General features: G+C 34.6%; 2 protein-coding genes and 2 long non-coding RNA genes across 7 annotated transcripts; 3 read left to right on the forward strand and 1 right to left on the reverse strand.

Annotated features, from left to right (window-relative positions):
* Positions 1–2,077: 2,077 nt before the first annotated feature.
* LOC136779544 (uncharacterized) lies at positions 2,078–3,041 on the forward strand. The gene is made up of 3 exons (XR_010823599.1): positions 2,078–2,158; positions 2,230–2,511; positions 2,597–3,041. It is a non-coding gene; the product is annotated as an uncharacterized lncRNA (long non-coding RNA).
* Positions 3,042–3,512: 471 nt separating this feature from the next.
* LOC136778956 (uncharacterized) lies at positions 3,513–5,689 on the reverse strand. Its single transcript, XR_010823501.1, has 5 exons — positions 5,568–5,689; positions 5,396–5,490; positions 5,191–5,297; positions 4,785–5,108; positions 3,513–4,567 (listed from the first exon to the last, which is right to left on the reverse strand). It is a non-coding gene; the product is annotated as an uncharacterized lncRNA (long non-coding RNA).
* Positions 5,690–6,305: 616 nt separating this feature from the next.
* eIF2A (eukaryotic translation initiation factor 2A) lies at positions 6,306–9,661 on the forward strand. Its single transcript, XM_066732889.1, has 11 exons — positions 6,306–6,443; positions 6,707–6,970; positions 7,036–7,135; positions 7,212–7,387; positions 7,487–7,575; positions 7,649–7,799; positions 7,869–8,039; positions 8,124–8,298; positions 8,396–8,559; positions 8,650–8,972; positions 9,044–9,661. The coding sequence occupies exons 1-11, from the start codon at positions 6,422–6,424 to the stop codon at positions 9,167–9,169; spliced, it is 1,761 nt and encodes a 586-aa protein (XP_066588986.1). The 5' UTR covers positions 6,306–6,421; the 3' UTR covers positions 9,170–9,661.
* Positions 9,662–9,822: 161 nt separating this feature from the next.
* faf (ubiquitin carboxyl-terminal hydrolase-like faf) lies at positions 9,823–20,983 on the forward strand. 4 transcript variants are annotated; one of them, XM_066743903.1, is made up of 21 exons: positions 9,823–9,898; positions 11,005–11,213; positions 11,295–12,719; positions 12,799–12,897; positions 12,971–13,245; positions 13,321–13,522; positions 13,611–15,929; positions 16,077–16,334; positions 16,392–16,993; positions 17,089–17,262; positions 17,331–17,472; positions 17,532–17,836; positions 17,952–18,202; positions 18,275–18,450; positions 18,535–18,731; positions 18,809–18,936; positions 19,213–19,379; positions 19,467–19,732; positions 19,843–20,275; positions 20,368–20,657; positions 20,806–20,983. In XM_066743903.1, the coding sequence occupies exons 2-21, from the start codon at positions 11,148–11,150 to the stop codon at positions 20,969–20,971; spliced, it is 7,941 nt and encodes a 2,646-aa protein (XP_066600000.1). In that variant the 5' UTR covers positions 9,823–9,898; positions 11,005–11,147; the 3' UTR covers positions 20,972–20,983. The 4 variants fall into 4 exon arrangements, with proteins under 4 accessions (XP_066600000.1, XP_066599991.1, XP_066599995.1 ...); XM_066743894.1 differs by lacking the exon at positions 9,823–9,898 and adding an exon at positions 9,950–10,699; XM_066743898.1 differs by lacking the exon at positions 9,823–9,898 and adding an exon at positions 9,950–10,350.
* Positions 20,984–20,986: the final 3 nt, after the last annotated feature.

The raw sequence follows: 20,986 nt of genomic DNA on the forward strand, positions 1-20,986 counted from the left end.
CTTTTTTCATAATTATCTTCACATGTATAATAGTTACTTTAATATTTCTTTATTTTTAAACAATTTTTATATAATATCTTATAGCTTTATTTACTCTCTTTTCCCGATAATTTCGACTACTTCTTTGATTCAATTCAATTGCAGAGTCGTTCATTACACATACTCCTTCTCTCTCTCTCTCTCTCTCTCTCTCTCTCTTTCTCACACATGCACGCTTATCGTTATAACAATCCAAAACTTTTCTGATACAATATAATATAGGATATACTTTGATTCGATAATATCCCGTGAGAGTTCAACGGTTTGTGAAATTTTAAGATGTAAATTTTGTTACCAATTTTTTCTGTAACCACAGAGTAACGGAGCTATTACATGCATAGGCAAAGAATTCGGTTAATCAGCTGCTATATTCGAGCCTGACATGAACTGTTGCCAGTCTGATCCGAAAAAAGTTTTAATCCTTTCATTTTTATGGACATATGTAGATTATGCACTCACTATCATATCAGAAATACATTGAAAAAGTGATAGTTTACTGCATCTTGGTGATGATGTAAAATTTTTGGTAGTTAAAACAGAAATGAGAGATTTTAAGTGATAAGAATAATAATAAAGTATACATCAATGATATCTATAAAAATGAAAAATTACAGCTTTAATCGAGCCCGTGTTTATGTGGACTTTGAAAGGTCTTCAAGCAAGACATTAAAAGCCAAACTTTTTATCTAATAACTCGTTATTCAGTAATTATAGAGGCAAGTGAAAAAGGAAATCTTCTATCTTTAACATTTATTAAACCCTCGTAGGAAATGCAACGTGTTATAAAACAGCTTGAATTTTGTTTCCAGATATTATTGGAATATCTGCAATAAAACGCTAATAATTAACTTATTTATGCCAGTAGAAAAAATAGACGAATATCTCAGAGAGCTCACATCTGCAATAAATTATTTGGTACAATTTATTCGTAATGAAAAATCTACAGAAATATTTCAATCATCTGCTGAGAGTGTAAACAAAAAATTGGTGGTCGATGAGTTACCAATGGTATTACGTAGATTCCTATACCGATCGGTTTCTATCATAGAAGCTAAAAATATCATTTTTGATGAAGCTAAATTGTTAGATGGTGAATGCATAAAGGTTCAAGATGCTCTTAATAGAGTTCTTAGAGAGGATATTTTTTCACACATTAATATACCTGTAAATAGAGAATCATTAATGGAAGGTTATGCAGTATTAGCTGCAGATGGAGATGGGTTAAGAAAGATAATAATAAATGATTTATCAGAAGAGCCTGTAAGCTAAGCTATAATTACTGCTACAAACTATAGTATGATGCTAGTAATTAATTATTTGCATGATATTATTTAATTTGTAGCAACTTCTGGGTACTGAAAAGTGATCACTACAGGAACGAGAATTCCTAATGGTAATACTCAAGTTTTTTAATATGCTTAAGGGGATGCATTGCGCGTCGAAAAAGTAGTTCCAAATTATCTTGTACAATTTTAAAAATTTGAATATTTTCATAGGGACCAAATTGGCTTCTGCTTAATTAACGTAAAGGCTTATTTTTTGGATTAAACAACAATTTGTTTTAAATCGGATATTAATAATAATATTTTATTTCCCATCAATAATTTCGAAAAAGGGAGCCTTTACGACGCTGCGCCAAACTTCAGCGAGTAATTTGAGACCCCAAGAAGAAGCAAATCTTCTACATTTATGGGAATATTTGCTTCTTCTTGGTCTCAATTTACTCGTTGAATTTTGGCGCAGCTTCGTAAAGGCTCCCTTTTTCGAAATTATTGATGGGAAATAAAATATTATTATTAATATCCGATTTAAAAAAATTTTTTTTTTATTCCAAAAATTAAGCCTTTTTGTTAATTAAGCAGATCAATACGAGCCAATTTGGTCTCTATGAAAATATTCAAATTTTTAAAATTGTAGAAGATAATTTGGAAGTACTTTTTCGACGCGCAATGCATCCCCTTAACAATTTTTCGTAATAAATGAGTAAAAATTAATAACTGCTCATTTTAGATGCGACTCCTGTTGTGGAATTTCAAAACACTAAGCTTGTACAAGCATATGATTTTGCCGAATTAATAATTAAGATATTAGATGCACCACGACCTGGGCAGAATATTGTGTAATTATGATTGGGTAAAAAGTAAAATTTTTTTTATATAATATATATATAAATTAATTTGTTTTTTTAAGCCTATTGGACATTATATAAAAGAAAAGGAGAAGATGCTTTCAAAAAATACAAAAATTACCTCAAAAAATATTGCGACGTTAGATTTATGTAAGAATAATTTGGAGACTGTAGATGTTTATAAAAAGCCTCTGTGTGATTGGTATAATACAATTAGGGGAAATTGAAAGTAATGAGACTATATTAATAGAAACATCGATTTTGAAGGAACATCGTTACAATTCTTTTAATAAGGGTATGATATCACCAACATATAGTGATGGGAATGCTACATATACTCACAGGTAAGTTATTAATATTCTGTGAGGAATTATTCTCAATATTATGTATTATCTTTATTTATTTTCAATAATAATATTTTTTTTCTAGTGAAAACTCAATAAAAGAAATAATATATGATGCCTTAAAAGATATAGACGTCCTAATAATTATTGAACCTGTTTTAATAGCATTTCAAGAAATTCTTATGAGAGTCTTACGAGGAGAAACTTCCTCTGAAATACACTTTTGTAATTATTAATAATTTAAAATGTTAAAATCTACATTTAAAACTTACCATTTCGTATTTGCTTAACTTAGATCGAGTAAACCTCAATCCTGGAATGTTTGTTACTTTTGCTAGTTGGATAGTAGAAGATAAATTTAAATATATTTTTTGTTTACCGAATCGTATCATACCGGCCCTTAATGCTACCAACTTTTTTGTTTTACCTTTACTTAATAAAATGGAAGGGCTATAAATTAACTAATATATTGTATGCTATTTTATTACTGTTATACATTTGTACAAAATTATAGGCCCAGTATCTTGTATATGAATAAAATTTGCTAATAATAAATTCACTTTCTTTGTCAGATTTAAAATGCTAATTATTTAATTAATTTTTAATTCAGTAATTGCTCTATCTATTTCAAAAAATTATGAAACATTTAAGTTATTTAAGAAATAACATTAAAATATCATAAAAGCTTTGGTGACATGCATAAAATACTTAGGAAAGATAAGTTTATAAATTTGAACTTAATTTTTTAAAACAATGACAATTTGCTGAAAAAAAAGTATTTTTTTTAAGTCTCATGAGTTTTTAATATTTATTTTGATAGGAAATAAAATAATTTAATTCATAAATATTTTGTCTGCAAGCTGTTTTTTTTAAATTAGTTGTAAAAATTGTAAAAATTAAAATTCTAAAATATCTTTAATAATTGTTAAAAATTCAATTATAGCTACATTTATATGAAATTAATATTAATATACAATCATATACACAAGACTTTTTTCTTCTTTGAATGCAGATTAATTTATTTTTATTTGAATTCTAAATCAAAAGTCCAGGGTACCGATTCTTGAAGCTATTATCCTAAATTTCGTATGCGAAACTATATTTTATTGACTTTCGCATACGAGATCTATAAGATCACAGTTTCAAGAATCGTGCCCCAGTTTAATACTAATTTGTGTGAGTACCAGTACACAAAGGAATTTTCGGTAACGAAGTAGTTGACCTGGAATTAGATTAAAATTGAAAGCATAAAGAGTTTTGGTTTAATAATGCTAATTTACTGGGAAATATATAACAATAATTAATAGGATATTAGCGAACAACTACAATTAGTACTATCTTAATCACGCAAGATTTATCCAACTTTTCGGCGACATCGCTAGTATTGCTGCTCGTATGTATTCAATGGAACGGAACGGAACGGACGGAACGTGCGAATTTCAAATTTGAAAAATGGATGGAGATTTAAATTTAAAATACATTTGGAGCAAGCCAATAAATATAAAGCTAAAACCGTAATGTAATGAATAATTATTGTAATTAATATATCAATATCGTTGAATATAATTACACCAAAAAACAGTAGGCTTCGCTTATTGTAAAAAAATACGGTAAGTATACAGGGTGAGGCTTTTATGCCGCCCAGAATATATATGTATAGATGCAGATTTGTTGTGCTAACGTTATTTAATCGTTGCATCTACAGAAAAAATCAATATTTAAAATACGTTAGAAAGATGCCATCAATTCTATCGTTCTATGTTAGTTTTGGAGAAAAACGTTGCTTCATCAACATAAGTTAAACGTTATTTCTCTTGGAAAAATCAACGTTTAGATAGCGTTAGAAAAACAAGATTAACAACTGGAAAAACTTGTTACCTTGCAGTACGTTAATAAAAGCTTGCACTACAAGCACCGAGGCAAGTAGGATGGCCAGAATCGGTATGCAATTCAGGCAGACAACGGAATATTTCTGGAAGTAGAAGAAGTGGAAGCAGGAAGCAGTCATTACTAAATCATTGTCGCCCATGACGGAATTATTCGGATGAAATGATACCTAAAAAAGAAAAAGACGGGTTGATTTTTCTAAATGACCATTATGTTCCTTAATTTGTTTTATTAATTATGTTTATTCTAATTGAATTGTTTCTAAAAAGACATACTATTAAAAAAAAATTGATATAACTATGATTATCGCAGTTATTTAATGATTTCTAGTTTCCAATTATAAATATCTACATGAACGCATGCAGATGCTAAGTAAATTACAGTACCGTTAATTTTAGGCGGTAAAAGCATCCTGTGCTTTAAAAGTATATTCTCATGAACAATTCTAAATAAATCAGCAGCAGCGATATTGCTGCCACTTTTAACATTTTATGGAAGGAATTTCCAGGATGTAGTATGGGACAAATAAGACACATTAACACCCTTTGGAATATAAATGAAGCTAGTGAGCTCATTGATGTATGTGAGAGGATGTTGAATACCATTGAAGATACTGCCAAAAACATCAGATCATAATTTAACAGACAAAACCTTTCCTGTTCTGAGTACTGCATCTCCTATACAGTCACACCATTGGTTTCCTTGTATACCTATAATAAATAAATAATTATTGATATAGGTTAAGAGTTTTTAAAAGAGATTAACTCATAATAACCAAAAATATATTATTACCTGCATAGATATAGTAGTTATATCACCTAAATGAACAATCTCTCCTACTAATTCATAATAACCTACTTGTACCAGCTCATACACAACTGAATCAGATATCTTTTCTGCTGTAACAAGTAAAATAAAAGTGAAATGTTACTATAATGATAAATTTGAAGAAGTTATATATATTGTATTAATATATGAATGAAAATAATTAACTAACCAAGTCTAGAAACTGCATAGGAATATCCAAATTTTTATTCTTTCTCCTGATTCACAATTTTTAGCAAACCATGCCCTGTCATTGCGAAATATTAACTGAAAAAAAATATAAGATATATAAGCATAATTCTTTATGAAATTTTTCTTAAACAGTTTTGGAAAAAAAAACATACAATCCTTTTGGTTCTTGTGATGCAAAGCTTTTAAAATAGCTTTAATCAAGTTTACTCACAAGTACTCGTAACAGCATGCCATAATATGTCATCCATATTGAGTAAACACACATGCAACAATAACAAAGTTCCATCAAATGACCAATATGTAGGTAATATAGTGTCTTCTTGGACCTTTTAATCTCAAGTCCTCCATTAACACCTTCATCAATGAAGAAACTTACTCGTTTTCTATATATTAAAATTCAGGAAGTAATCTGTAACATATAAAACACAAAGAATCAATCTCTTTTAAAATAAAATAATCATATAATTTCATATGATATACAAAATACTCATCTGATAATTGTTCATCATGGCTTGTTCATAATTACATTACACACTAGCAACAGCATGTGCTTTTGTATCTAATAAAATGAGGCTTTTATTCTGTTCCCTCGCAGCTGCAATTTATTTCTTCAGTTTATTCATAACATAACCTTCTCCTGTCAAAGTATTGGCTATACTCCATTTAAGCTAGTTTTATGCAGTTTTATGATGTTTTATCCCCCGTACGAAAAATACCGACATTACCGGCTTGCATTACCGACAATTTCTGCGGATTAATTTTCTTGACCTGAAGTTAGCGTTTTCTGCGAAAATGCTTTCTGCGATTTGGTCTACGACCTTATCATTGGTGTAAATTGTAGGAGCTAAAAGTAATAACCAATCACATATACGTTTACATTATAAGTATTTCTTGCTTAACTATGGCGGGCTAAATCTGTACTACCCATTTCTTGTTCGTCTTTCCTGTCTCCCTTGAAAAATTATTTTGTCGGTGGGTCGGTTGCGCACATGGTAACGAGGCAAAAATGGCTGTCCCTTGTGTTGCTGGTGAGTAAATACCTAGAATTATTTCATTTTAAATACATTCTTCAATAAATTCGTTTTGCGTAAGTGTAATACCTCATGCATATCAACTATGGTTAATTTTAACATCATCCACTATCCTTGTTTATCAAACAACGGAGATAATGGTACTTTGAATATCCATATCTGATTGTACATCTATCGCTCCTAATCGTATATAATGTTTAGTAAATATTTAATTGATACGTTTTAGAAGTCTACAAAAACATTTCTTCCTTATTTTGCAGTGAGAGGCTCCACTGGAATCAGTTTAAGTCAAGGGCCACCTTCTTATGAAGCGGTCAGTGCATTTCCTAAAGATGACAGCAAAATGTGTAAGGCCATGCTTTTCAGCCCTGAAGGAAAATATTTTGCATGGTCCAATGGAATTAGCATTAAGATTGTACTTTGTAATAACTGGAGTTTAATTGCTGAAATCAGAAGACCCAAAGTTTATGCGCTCCAATTTTCAACAAAAGGCACTTATCTTCAAACTTGGGAGCCATTTATAGGTATATCGTATTATTAAAGGTTACTTTTTACATTCACAGGGTATTTATCTTTATGCATCTTTTAGTATCCCAAGCTAATCCACAAGGAACTCCAAACTTAAACATATGGAAATCAGAAAATGGAGAATTAATTAAAAGTTTTGTACAGAAAAAGCAACTTGATTGGTATATCTCTATCTATTATTACTAAACCAGAGTTATCAATATGTAGCTTATTATATTGATTTCTATTAAATTGCAGGGCACCTCAGTGGTCAAGCGATGAAAAGCTTTGTGGAATGCTGGTCGATAGCAATGTTGTTTTTTACGAAGATGCGAATTTTGAAAGATATTTAAATAAACTAAAGGGTGCAAAAATTTCGAAGTTTAGCATAGCACCTGGTCCTGCACCATACCATATATTATGTTACATGCCTGGTAATTGTGATACATGTTCTCTAGTTTCCTACCTTTTCTTTAGTATTAAACATGTATTTACTCAATAGGATAATTATACTGATAGAATAAAATTTGTAGGAAAACCTGGACAGCCTTCCTTCGGCAAGCTATTTCAATATCCGAAGTTGGAACCATCTCAATCTCTAGCAAACAAAAGCTCTTTTCAGGTAATAATTTGTACAACGCATAGCTTCCTCGATGCACCATTAGTAATATATATCATTTGTTTTCATTATTTAGGCAGACAGAGTGGATATTTATTGGCAATCAAAAGGTACAAATGCTCTCTTGATGACGAGCACAGAAGTTGATAAAACTGGGGCTTCCTATTATGGAAAGCAAGCACTTCATTACCTTAATATAAAGGGTGAGACAGCTATGGTAACATTAAGTAAGTAAAGATTATTTATTTCTGATTGTATTTGTTGAATAATGTTTTACCAAAAGTCTTTATAACCAGATAAGGATGGACCAATTCATGCTGTACAATGGTCTCCAAAAAATATGGAATTTTGTGTTGTCTATGGATTTATGCCGTCAAAAGCTGCTTTGTTTAATCTCAAATGTGAAGCAATATTTGAATTTGGTACTGTCCACAGAAATAGCGTTTATTACAACCCCCAAGGGAACAATATCCTTTTATAATCTAAACTCAAAACAAAAATTTAAATATCAAAGCATCGGTACTGTATAATTTCCTTAATATCGTTCTCACTTCTCTTATTGACTGGATTTGGCAATCTTCGTGGAGGAATCGAATTATGGGATGTACCAAATAAAAAGTTAATTGCGAAAACAGAAGCACCTGATACAACTTTGCTGGAATGGTCGCCCGATGGTGAACATTTTATGACAGCTACTACCGCCCCTAGATTACGAATGGGCAATGGGTATAAATAAAAAGTTTTTTAAGTAAACAATAGAAATAATTTTTATACATAGATAACGCTTATTTTTTGTTCTTTTGTTAATGTTACTGCTATTCAGTTTCAAAATTTGGCATTACACTGGAACCTTACTGTACGAAAGGCCATGGAATGAACAAGAGGAGCTTTGGGAAGTTTGCTGGCAAAGCTTTTCAGCGAATACTTTTCCCGAAAAACCAATTAATTACAAAGCGGTGAATGGTATCACGCCTAGTCAACCTCAAGGTAGGAATATAATGATTAGTCTTTAATTATCGTAACCGATAGAATACGATAAAATTGGTAGAAATGATGCTTATATATAAACTTTTTTAGCATCCAAACAAGCATATAGGCCACCGTCTGCGAGGGGCCAAACGATTACATTTAAGCTACACGACGATGATGAAATTGGTACAAATTCAATCTCATCATCGGCTGCATGTAAACCTATTTCTAAAACGAAGAAAAAGAGGGATGCGAAGAAAGCTAAGAAGGAACAGGAAACTATGTCAATTCGTCAATCAGATGGGGACAATGTGGCTACTAATGGTCAAGTTACCAGTCCCCCGACAAAAAGTCAAGGAATTGCGGCGATCCCTGACCCGGATCCAACCGATGATCCTGAAAAGAATAAAAAAATTAAAAAAATAAAAAGTGTAAGTGTAATGCATTCTTCTTGTAGGGTTGGTTTTTGTACAATATACTAAAAACATTCGCTTTTTTCTAGAAACTGGATCAAATATCGAAGCTCAAGGATCAGCAATCAGCTGGTAAACAATTAGAAATCAATCAACTGGATAAGATAAAGAAGGAGTCTGAATTACTGAAAGAATTGAGCGAGCTATTATTATGATGAATGTATCGTAAACGAAAATAACGAGATCATTGGAAATTTGACCAAATTTAATTATGTTACATTTACATGCATATTTATTGCAATTATTGATACATAAAAATTATAATTGCCTATTTGCGAGATAAATACTTTTTATTATAAAGTGAAGGGATGGAAAACGATAAGGACAGTGGATTAAGGAAATTTTTCTGAATTGTTTGATTTGTTTAATGATTGATCTGGGATTGATAATTGACGAAGACTTATTTTCTGTAAAAACAATCGATATACCGTTTATTTGAATTTTATATTAATTATTATGTTTAAGATCAGTTGTTCTCAAAATAATACGGATAAAGTTTGATGATCTTCCTTTAAGTGTAATATACTTAATATAAAATCTATAATTGTAAATAATTATAAAAATATATGTAATACCAAATATGCCTTTGGTATAAACATGTTGCAGGTTTATGCAAGAAAAAAATTAAAATAAAGAATTATTATAGAAAGAAATGAGTCTGAGTCTAAAGTATATTACAGTTGTGTGCTATGTATATCGCGATGAACACAGTGGAGCAATTGTCTAGTGCGAGAACGAGAGAGAGAGAACCAGTGAACTCGATTGAAGCGCCACTATGATCGTATTTACAAAGACAGATTTACTGGATTTACCTTACCAGTGAGTTCCGTAACGTCACGTCAAAAAGTGCAACATTAATTTGTAGCCCCATTTACTATGCAAAGGTTCGTTCATCCTTAAAAGCCATAGGCAATAGTTCCCTGTAACATGGAGAAGTAGGATTATTGGCATTGTTCTGTGCGAATTATTTTTTACCCGAAAGAAAGCACAAACAAGCGCAGAAGCTTTGCTTAATAGAATAGTGCTAATCGTTAGGTATATAGAGTCGCCATTTTGTCCGGAGGGTGTCCCGGCCGAGTGAGTCAAGCGAAAATAGAGTAAATGTTTTGTTCAAAATACGAGAAAATTTTGTGAATATCAGTTGAAATTAATCTCTCCCAGTGTTGATTTATATTATCGTAAAATCGGCACTACGAAACATGTAATACGTCATCTCGGAGTTGGGAGTAACAAGTTGTATCAGATCTGATCCTGATCGCGAGTGAGCGACCGACCGACCGATGGTGCGCTGGCCTGGCCTGTCTGCCTGTCTATTTCTCTCTCGCAGCTACATAACGTATAAATTATCACATTGCCTTTTCATTACTACCATACCGATTTTTCTATCCGAGTTATAAGCCTTTGCTTTTCGATCGTAACATTCGTATAACGCCTCCTTTGATACTTTTATATCCATACCATCCTAATGGCAGACATCGTTCAAGAGACCTGATCCGGTGACGGTGATCCGTGATACACCCGAAATCCAAATGACTTCTCGAACATGACTGACAATATATCTTTTAAGGACTGCGAAATTTCAATAGAAAACAAATCCCGTTCATTCAACTTGACTTCCGACAATTTTTTAAACCAAATGGCCACGCTCCTACCAGCTTAAATTAGGATCGCTGGGAACCTTGATGGTTAATAATTTTCGTCTTTCCTTAATAGTTTGTTGTCGCTATTTTCTTTCTTCGTTCCCTTCCTTCCATAAGCTTTTTATACCAGTTTTCCGCATCCCGTTCTATTCCCTGAACACCTTTAAATCCACCTTGATTATATCAAGATAGTAGATACCTGCCAATTGCTCCCATATCTTCCATTCTCCCTTTCCTAGTTCTTTCATTGACTGTATGTATTAAACAGTGGAATAGATGTTGTGTAGTTTAATATTTATAATTAGTAATAATAAGCAATATAATTGTATAATGGTAAATTTCTTTTACAGAAATGTAGATATAGTTTATTGAAACAAGGCCTTTAGAAATAACTATACTTAATGTCAGTTAATGTGCTGGACATTAAATATTGGTGGTATTTTTATTGGACCAAGAAAAATTGAGAAATTAGAGGCATAGGAGGTAAGACAGAATGACGATCGCTACAAGGGGTCAAGGAGTCGGGATAGATCCTCCTGATAACCAATCAACGGCTCAAGTAAAATATTAATATACCACAGAATTTCATAAACAATATCAAACTAGTGTCTATTACTGCCTATTTTATTTTATTTTTAAGATGCACAGTCCACCGGGTCCTCAACAACTTGCAGATGCTATGTCGACCCTTCAGCTTGCTGAAAATTTGCAAACTGATTGTAGCAGTGACGCAGTACCATTGGCAGAAGAATCTGATCAGCAACAGCAACAACAGTCTAATCAACAGCAACAAATACAGCCACAGCAGCATCACCTCCAACAGCAACAGCAAGGAGAACCTGACTTTCCTGTAGCAAAACTGAATATGCTTCATGAAAAAATATCTAGTCCACGATGGGTAGTTCCAGTCTTGCCCGAACAAGAATTAGAGTGCCTGCTACAAGCTAGCATCGAACTTTGTAAAAAAGGAATTGATGTACAAAGCGAGGCATGCCAACGTTTTTATCGAGAAGGGCTTACTATATCATTTACAAAAATATTAACCGATGATGCAGTGAACACTTGGAAGCTCAATATACACAATTGTATCAAAGCGAATTGCGAACGGTTGGTAGAGTTATGTGTGTGGAAATTACGGGACGATTGGTTTCCACTGCTCGATTTGCTGGCCATGGTTTTTAATCCGAGTAATAAGTTTCACGCATTTAATGCAACAAGAATATCGGACATAGTACCTATAGGCACCGATATTAAAGACGAGGAGTATTTTGCTCGTTCACCCCCAGATTCTAGAAGTCCCCGCGGCTGGCTTGTGGATCTTATAAATTGCTTTGGGAATTTAGATGGATTTGAAATCTTGCTCTCTAGATTTCAAAGTGGCCGCAACTTAACTGTGCCGGTTATTTACGCTTTAATAAGGCCATTCGGATTATGCTACGAATTACTTACAGTTCATACCATTGTTAAATATTTGATGCCCATTGTAGAAATCGTGCCTGTTATTTTAGATAATTTAACTGATGAAGAGCTTAAGAAAGAAGCCAAGAATGAATCGAAAAATGATGCTATTTCTGCTATTATAAAAGCGGCGAAATGCTTAGTTTCGAGAGTGCCTCATCAGGAAGAAATGATTAAGAGCTTAGAAATTTTAAGACTAAAGATGATTTTGCGGCTACTGCAAATTTCCTCGTTCAACGGTAAAATGAATGCTTTGAATGAAGTAAATAAAGTAATATCTAGCGTAAGCTACCAAAGTCGTAATACTATCGTTGAAGAAGAGGAATGGCTTACTGCCGAACGCATGGCTAAGTGGATAAAGGAAAACGGTGTATTAGAAATTGTACTGAGAGACTCTTTACATCAGCCGCAATACGTTGAGAAATTAGAAAAGATTTTACGCTTTATCATAAAGGAGCGTGCATTGACATTGGAGGATCTGGATGCTGTTTGGGCAGCTCAAGCTGGAAAGCATGAAGCCATTGTAAAAAATGTTCACGACTTGTTGGCACAACTAGCTTGGGATTTTAGTCCTGAGCAGCTTGATCATTTATTTGAGTGTTTTCAGGTAATTTTTAGATTTCCTTACTGACCTGTGTCTCTAATTTCCATTCTATAGTGATTTTCACTATCTTGTATATTTCCAGACAAATTGGAAAACTGCCAATAAAAAACAGCGTGAAAGATTGTTGGAATTAATACGGCGATTAGCGGAGGATGATAAAGATGGAGTCATGGCTCATAAGGTATGGTCTTAATGAGCGAATTAATATTACTCGTCAGATTTAAAATGCGATGACTACTTATTGATTTGTGCAGGTTTTAACTCTATTTTGGAATTTGGCTCATTCCGATGAGGTTCCAACGGAGATTATGGACCAGGCATTGAATGCCCACGTGAAGATTCTTGATTATTCTTGTTCACAAGAGAGAGATGCTCAGAAAACGATTTGGTTGGATAAATGTGTCGAAGAGCTTAAAAGTGGTGATAAATGGGTACTTCCCGCATTAAAGCAAATACGGGAGATCTGCTGTTTATACGAATCTACGCCTAACATTGGTCATAGTCAACGTACTCCACATTTGCATTATAGGTAGGTGTAAATAAAATCCTTTTTAATTAATCTACTCATGCAAGATCATATTAAATATCACTGCTGTTTTTATAGGCAGGAAGTTATAGAACGATTACAAAATGACCATGCAGTAGTGATACTTGTGACCAATAGTTTAAGAAATTACATGGACAATGTACGACAATTAGTGAAGAAAAATCCAGATCTTGACCCAAATACTTTTATGCCTGACGGCCGATACAATCATATTGTGCAGGTCCAAGAAAGACTTAGCTTTTTGCGTTTTTTATTGAAGGTAAGCAATATTTCTTGCTTCATACAATAACAAATACAACAGCAGAATAATCTTATCCTATCTACTTATCTATTTATTGGTTTTAAAGGATGGACAATTATGGTTATGTGCGGAACAAGCTGTACAAATATGGCAATGCTTAGCCGAACATGGTGTATTTGTATCAGATCGCGAGGCTTGCTTCAAGTGGTTTTCAAAGCTCATGGGTGATGAGCCGGATCTGGATCCTACGATAAACAAGGATTTCTTTCAAAACAATATTTTACAATTGGATCCGACGCTTTTAACAGAGAGTGGTATTAAATGTTACGAAAGATTTTTCAAGGCCGTTAATTCGAAAGAGGGTAAATTAAAATTAAAAAGGAGGACATTTCTAATGGACGATGTAGATCTTATCGGAACAGATTATTTGTGGCGGGTAGTGACGAATAGTCCTGAGGAGATAGCGAGTCGTGGGATAGAGCTGCTAAAGGAAGTCAACACAAATCTGGGCCCACGTTTGCAATCGTCTGTGTTGGCTTTTCATCAGACCTACATAGCGGAATGCATGGACAGATTGAAGGCTCATTATGATACAGTTTCCATCCTGAGCAATATGTATCAGAAAGGGAAAGAAGAGGGAGACGAAGAAATATCTAATAATATAAAAGTCGAAGCTATGAAAATGTGTCGCGTGATGAAAGTGCTACAAGAATACATAAATGAATGTGATATTGCTTTTCCCAGAGAGCGAAAGATTTTGCCACTGCACAGAGCGGCGCGCGGCAAGCATTTATCTCTGATTATTCGATTCGCCAATCCTGGCCGAAACAATGTCGACGATATGGAGATATCGACGCACAGCAATGATACCCTGGCTTCGTTGAGGCGACAGATTTTACGTAGGCTTAAGGTGAGCGGTGTGAACGTCAAGCTCGACTTGTTCGTCAATGGCGAAGCATTGGACCCGTCGGATGATAGAAAGCGATTATCGCAGATTCCATTGAGGGATAAAATGTTTCTATCGGCCAAGTGCAGTCAGATCAACAGCAATATGACAAGCTCTCCGGACAGCAGTTCTGATAGCTCTACGAGTTCGCCTCATCACACATTCGATGGATCTAATTTTACCACGGAAACAAACCTACCGGGTGTAGTTATGTCGCAGAAGTCGCAGAATGCTATATTTTTCTTTAAACTGGCGGACCTCGGATGCAGTCTTCAGCATGCCCAGCTTAGGGATGGAGCACGCAACATTTTACAATTAATACCGCCGGATACGGTAACGGTGACGCGATTGCAGTATCTTTTTGGCCATAAGGAGAACGATTCTAAAAAGAACATTTATTGCAATACAGTTTATACAAATGTAGATACGTTATTTTTTGAAGCAGGACCTAGCCAAGTTTTGTATAATTTAGAAGTATTGTATACATTGCTTATGCCAGCAATCGATCCTATGTCCGATAAAGCCTTTGAATTTCAATGTAATTTTATTAACAGTGGTGAGGCAGGTGTTATCTTGGAGATGTTGACGAAGAACAAGTTTTTACCTAATGCGGATGAAACCACCAAACGGTCCGCTTATTTGACTGTATTAAAACTCTGTAAATTATTATTAACTATAGTGGCTAACGTTGTCGTACAAGTTTTTGAAGAAGCACATCAACAACCTCTTTCTACTACCACTACTACTACTACTACTGCTGTTACTACTACAACTGCTACTACTACTACCACCACAAATAATACTGCAGCTAACGTATCGGAAAATCACAATAATCGTCTCCCATTGAATTTTCGTGGTCCAGTTGCAGAAATGAAGCACACTTTGCAAAATATACCCAATCAAAATACGGAGCACATGTTGAGGAGTGTAGCAGCTAAGTTGGCGCATCATCATTTGACCATGAAGATTTTAAACGAAGGATCATCGGAATCTGACAAGTGTCGTCAGTTATTTATGGATGCTCTTTTATGGGAGCTACCAGATTTAGCTACTATTCGTGCCATAATTATGTTAGCTTGGGCTGCATCTAGTGGAAATTTGGATAATATCAGTGCGTCCTTTCAAGTTCTGCATGCTGTGCATGAGAACAATATTAAAGAGCAGAAGTCATTGGACAGCAATGATGTTTTAGTATGCAAGGAGGCTCTGGAAGTTTTAACCATTGCGTTAATTCTTAACGGATCTGGTTTAGAGTCTTTAGAAGAAACTGAGATGTGGCGCAGATTTCTCATAGATTTAGTGCTGCTAAGTACATCCCGTACAATTCGAGTCGCAGCTGCCGAACAATTTTTTTTCATTTTCACGTGGCGCAGCAATATTCTATACGATACATTGGTCGCTTCAACTGTATCCGAACTTATCTCCGTTTTGGACACCACTGTTACACAAAATGCTAAACAAAGCCATGAATACTTTCAGGTATCACTCTCTCTCTCTCTCTCTCTCTCTCTCTCTCTCTCTCTCTCTCTCTCTCTCTCTCTCTCTCTCTCTCTCTCTCTCTCTCTCTCTCTCTCTCTCTCTTGTCCTATTTATCTAATATTCGTATTCTTTATTCACTTATTTCAGCTTTTATGCAAATTATTGAACTACTTGCTCTTGTCGGGATCTCGCAACACTACGATAAAGGTAAAACCGTGGCTAGAAACGGAAATTGATTGGTTAAAAAAGGTTCGAGACAACGTAAAAGAATTAGGAGAGAGTCAAGTGGACGAAGCGCTTCTAGAAGGCCATCTTAATTTGACTAAAGAATTAGTTTCTTTTCTTCCATCAAACGAAAAATATGAATTAGGTTCGGATGAGAATAAAGGCATTAATTTGATAAAGGTAATATTATTGTATAAAATAACGATATAAAAATATCTAATTAAACCGAAATTTCAGGAATTAGTCGAAGATTTTGTTTTTCCGGCATCTCGGCTAATGTTGCAATTGCGCAATACCGGGGAATTGAGTGCTTCCCAAGCGTGTCCTGTTTGCACCACTCCTCAATCCACAAGCGCAGCTTTCGACTTGCTTGTTGGTCTTTGCGTTGGCTGTGTACCAAACATGAAGCTTCTAGTCACAATGCTTACTGACATGTTTTATTCCGAGAGAGACGAACCATTGGTAGAATGGGACTACTTGCCACCAGTCGGTCTCAGACCGCTTAAAGGATTCGTCGGTCTGAAAAATGCGGGAGCTACATGTTACATGAATTCAGTATTACAACAGCTGTATATGGTAGAAAGCATACGAGTTGGACTTCTGGGCGCTGAAGGCGCGGCTAATGACTTGAATGAAGATTTTTCTGGGGAGGAAAGAATTGAAGGCGAACAAACGATAGAAGCCAACGACAATGATACGAATGAAGAAAAGTGCGGCGCTGATGAATCTAGAAAAGAGTACAATATCGGTATTTTGAAGCAAGTGCAAGCAATATTTGGTCACTTGGCATATAGTAAATTACAATATTATATACCTAGAGGTTTATGGAAACATTTTAAGTAAGTTCATTCAAGTCAAATAGATGATATTCTTCAAAATATAGATCTCTCCTTTTTCTTCTGTATGCTAATGTTTCTTTGTGTTATTTTGACAGACTTCAAGGTGAACCCGTTAATCTAAGAGAACAGCAAGATGCTGTAGAGTTTTTTATGAGTTTAGTCGAAAGCTTGGATGAAGCCTTGAAAGCATTGGGCCATGAACAGATTATGGGCAAAATTCTCGGTGGTTCATACAGTGATCAAAAAATCTGCAAAGGTTGCCCACATAGGTACATTCTTATTACCTGGTGCTGTTAAGATTATAAATACATTTTCTAATGCCTACTTTTCTTTTCAGATATTCCAAAGAGGAGCCGTTTAGTGTTATTAGCGTGGACATAAGGAATCATAGTAATTTATTGGATTCGTTGGAGCAATACGTGAAAGGAGAGCTATTAGAGGGTGCTGATGCTTATCATTGTGACAAATGTAACAAAAAAGTAAGAGATCCATTACGCATTCAACTAATTTTATTGTTTTTACATTATTTTCTGTTTAGGTTGTGACGGTAAAGAGACTATGCGTAAAGAAATTACCACCGATTTTGGCGATACAATTGAAAAGATTTGAATATGATTTTGAAAGAGTTTGTGCTATTAAATTCAATGATTATTTTGAATTTCCGAGAGATTTGGACATGGAACCCTATACAGTATCTGGTCTTGCTAAATTAGAGGGGGAGGTTATAGATTGTGATTACGAGGAATCAATCAAGACTACTTGCACGAAGTATCAGCTGAGCGGTATCGTTGTTCATAGTGGACAGGCCAGTGGCGGCCACTACTACTCTTATATTCTACACAGGTAAGATTGGTTCGTGTATATCTCTGTTGCTAATATTACTGGATATTGTCGTAACATAAGAATTTTCTTCTTTTGTTTGTTCCGTTTTTTTTTTTTTTTTTTTTTCATTTGGTAGGCAAAACGATGGAACAGCCAAGTGGTACAAATTTGACGATGGTGATGTTACGGAGTGTAAAATGGAAGAAGAGGAAGAGATGAAATCACAGTGTTTTGGCGGTGATTATCTAGGAGAGGTATTTGATCATATGATCAAGCGTATGAGCTATCGAAAACAGAAGCGATGGTGGAATGCCTACATGCTATTTTATACTCGATTAGATGTAGAGGAAAATGCTTTAATGAAGAGCTTAAATGAATTATCGTTGTGTAAGCTTATTCTTTATAATTTGATTCTCACATGGAGAATATATCTGAGCTGTGATTTGACTTTTATTCCAGACACCAAATTAGGAGTAATGAAGATGCCACCGGCTATCGAGTACAGCGTGAGAAAGCAGAATATAAAATTTATGCACAATCGAAATCAATTTAGCGCGGAATATTTTCAATTCATAAAGAAGCTCGTTTCTTGCAATCCTCATAGCATCAATCGGCAGAATTTAAATGAAAAGATTGTGAGAACTAATTTCAAAGATTTGTTTGTGTAAACGTGCAGAAGAAGAAAATTAATAATAATGTAAATGTGTATTCACTTTCAGAATCCTGAGACTGAAGAACTAGCAATGTTGTCAGTTCAATTGGCATCTAGATTCTTGTTTTATACAGGATTCCATACAAAGAAAACACTGCGTGGTAATGCAACGGACTGGCATGACATTATATGTTATCATTTGCGAAGTAGTAAAGCTGTAAGGCTGTGGTTTGCTCACAATGTACTTTTTAATCATCCGCACAGGTATGCCCTTAATTATATAAATTGTCTCTTTTTAGCAGTAAAATATTTCTTATTCTATATATATATTTTGTTTGTAGGTTTTGCGAATATCTTCTGAGCTGTCCAAGTACAGAAGTGCGAACGGCTTTTTTAAAGATTTTTGTATTTCTTGCTCATATCTCATTGCAGGATGGTCCGTGTGCCCCGCCTAGTTTTAATGCTCCTTGTAAGTCATTAGTAGCGCTCCTTTTACGCTGAAGTGAGTCGGTCTCACTTAAGGCGTAAAGTTCTAAGAAAAATTAATTATATAAACTACTATAATATTTAAAAATATTAGCTATGTTTTTGTTGTCTGCACTTTATACACTTTTCATCAAACATCTATTCATGCTACATATAAAAAATAAAAAACAATTTTTACGGAAAGTGCAGGAAACAGAAATAAGCTTATTGATTTCATGAATTATTCATATTGTACAATTAAAAATTGCTTTTGTGTTAGCAATACTTTTGGATCCAACGGCAACACTGAGTGACCATCTACTGCATGCTGTGCTTTTATTACTCGACCGAGAAGTTGCCGATCATGGTCGACATTTGCCACATTACTTTTCACTCTTTCACACATATGCTTCGGTAGGCCTTGTCGCAAAAGCGCAGCTTCTCAAAGTACGTAATTCATCAATATGATTATGAAAATCATAGATAAACTAATAATGAGTAATAGTAATTAATTCCCATTAATTTCAATTATAGCTTAACGTCCCAGTTAGATTTATGCTAGTTGCTATAGACGAAGGACCTGGTCCACAAATCAAATATCAATATCCTGAACTCACAAAGCTCCATCAGGTTGTGAGTATGCTAATTTGTTGTTGTGACGTTTCGTCCAAAGCAATATCCAGTCATGCAGATTCTGGTGCTGCTCCATTGCCCAATCCTTATGGAGATCGAGCATATTTATCGGAATATCTAATGCCTATTCAGCCACAGGCGGCCGATATTATTTTTAATAGAACTAGGTGAGTAGTGTTCCCTTTTATATTGGATTATTCTGATTAAATTTTTCTATGCTGCTATCAATGTTCAATGTTTGTTTCTTTGTTTCTTCTACTCGTTTCAACGTATACAGTTATATAAAGAAACTAATTGAGGATGCAAACGTTACCGAAGATACTATAAAATTACTGCAATATTGTTGCTGGGAGAATCCTCACTTGTCTCGCACAGTGCTCAGCGAATTGTTATGGCAAATAGGATTTGCCTATACCCACGAGCTGAGACATCACACAGACTTGTTGCTGGCAATGCTTCTTATGGAAGATTCATGGCAGACTCATCGCATTCATAATGCATTAAAAGGAGTGCCAGAAGAACGGGAAGGATTATTTGAAACAATACAGAGAAACAAGAATCATTACCAAAAGCGCGCGTATCAGTGTATAAAATGTATGGTACAACTTTTTACAAAATGTAAGCCGGCCCATCAGTTATTATATCAAAGCAACGACTTGAACAGAAAGTGGGTTCACGCCATCGAGTGGCTTCATGAAGAATTGGAAAAGGTTAGTTAACAGTTCGTTTATATTTATGTCCTTCGGTATTGATCCTTTTTATTTACCTAAAAACGAGATATTGAGTACTTGGTTTGTTTTAGCGACCATACGCATCAACCGCCCCTTATACCCACGCATACAATAATTGGTCACCACCAGCCCAGTCTAACGATTCTACTAATGGCTATGTTCTGGAACGCAGTAATAGCGCTAAGAAAACATTGGAGAGAGCCTTTGAACTTTGTCCGGTGGACGACCCAGAGGTTGAAGAGACCAGCGAAGAATTTACGGATGATACTTTAAAGTATCAATCGCGCATCAGAGAAACTTATAGAAACTTGATAGACGAAGAAGGAGTGATTGATCGAGACGAAGGCGAACGGCATGTTTTGTGAGTTTCTATATTTTAATCATTTTTAAAGCAATGAAATAAAAGCTGTTTTAAAAAACGAAGAATCCGTCGCGTGGCATTTTGCTCCGATCACTTATCGAGCCTTATTTGTGATCTTTTTGTTCTTTTTCTTTTCCTTTCTCTTCAGATATTTCTTAGATAAGCTACGTGATATGCAGCAAGACGAGCAACCGCAACCCGGGCCTTCTCCCGTTCACACTCCTCTAGTGCATCAAGTTCGTACCCGTTTGGTCCACCAGGTGCATACTCCGCAAAACTGTGAGTCATCGCAAAGTACAAACCAGGATCCTTAATCGATACTAAATATT

The sequence above is a fragment of the Prorops nasuta genome, unplaced genomic scaffold (assembly GCF_024137725.1).
Source record: "Prorops nasuta isolate Cenicafe-Biocafe unplaced genomic scaffold, Cenicafe_Pnas_1.2 PNAS00002, whole genome shotgun sequence".
NCBI lineage: Eukaryota > Metazoa > Arthropoda > Insecta > Hymenoptera > Bethylidae > Prorops > Prorops nasuta.

Coding starts and splice junctions, on each gene's coding strand:
- faf (XM_066743903.1), top strand. CDS start 11,148: ATGACGATCGCTACAAGGGGTCAAGGAGTCGGGATAGATCCTCCTGAT. Junction 12,720..12,798: donor ATTTATTTGAGTGTTTTCAG/GTAATTTTTAGA, acceptor GTATATTTCCAG/ACAAATTGGAAAACTGCCAA. Junction 17,473..17,531: donor GTGACAAATGTAACAAAAAA/GTAAGAGATCCA, acceptor TTTTCTGTTTAG/GTTGTGACGGTAAAGAGACT.
- eIF2A (XM_066732889.1), top strand. CDS start 6,422: ATGGCTGTCCCTTGTGTTGCTG. Junction 7,388..7,486: donor TATATTATGTTACATGCCTG/GTAATTGTGATA, acceptor TAAAATTTGTAG/GAAAACCTGGACAGCCTTCC. Junction 8,299..8,395: donor AGATTACGAATGGGCAATGG/GTATAAATAAAA, acceptor ACTGCTATTCAG/TTTCAAAATTTGGCATTACA.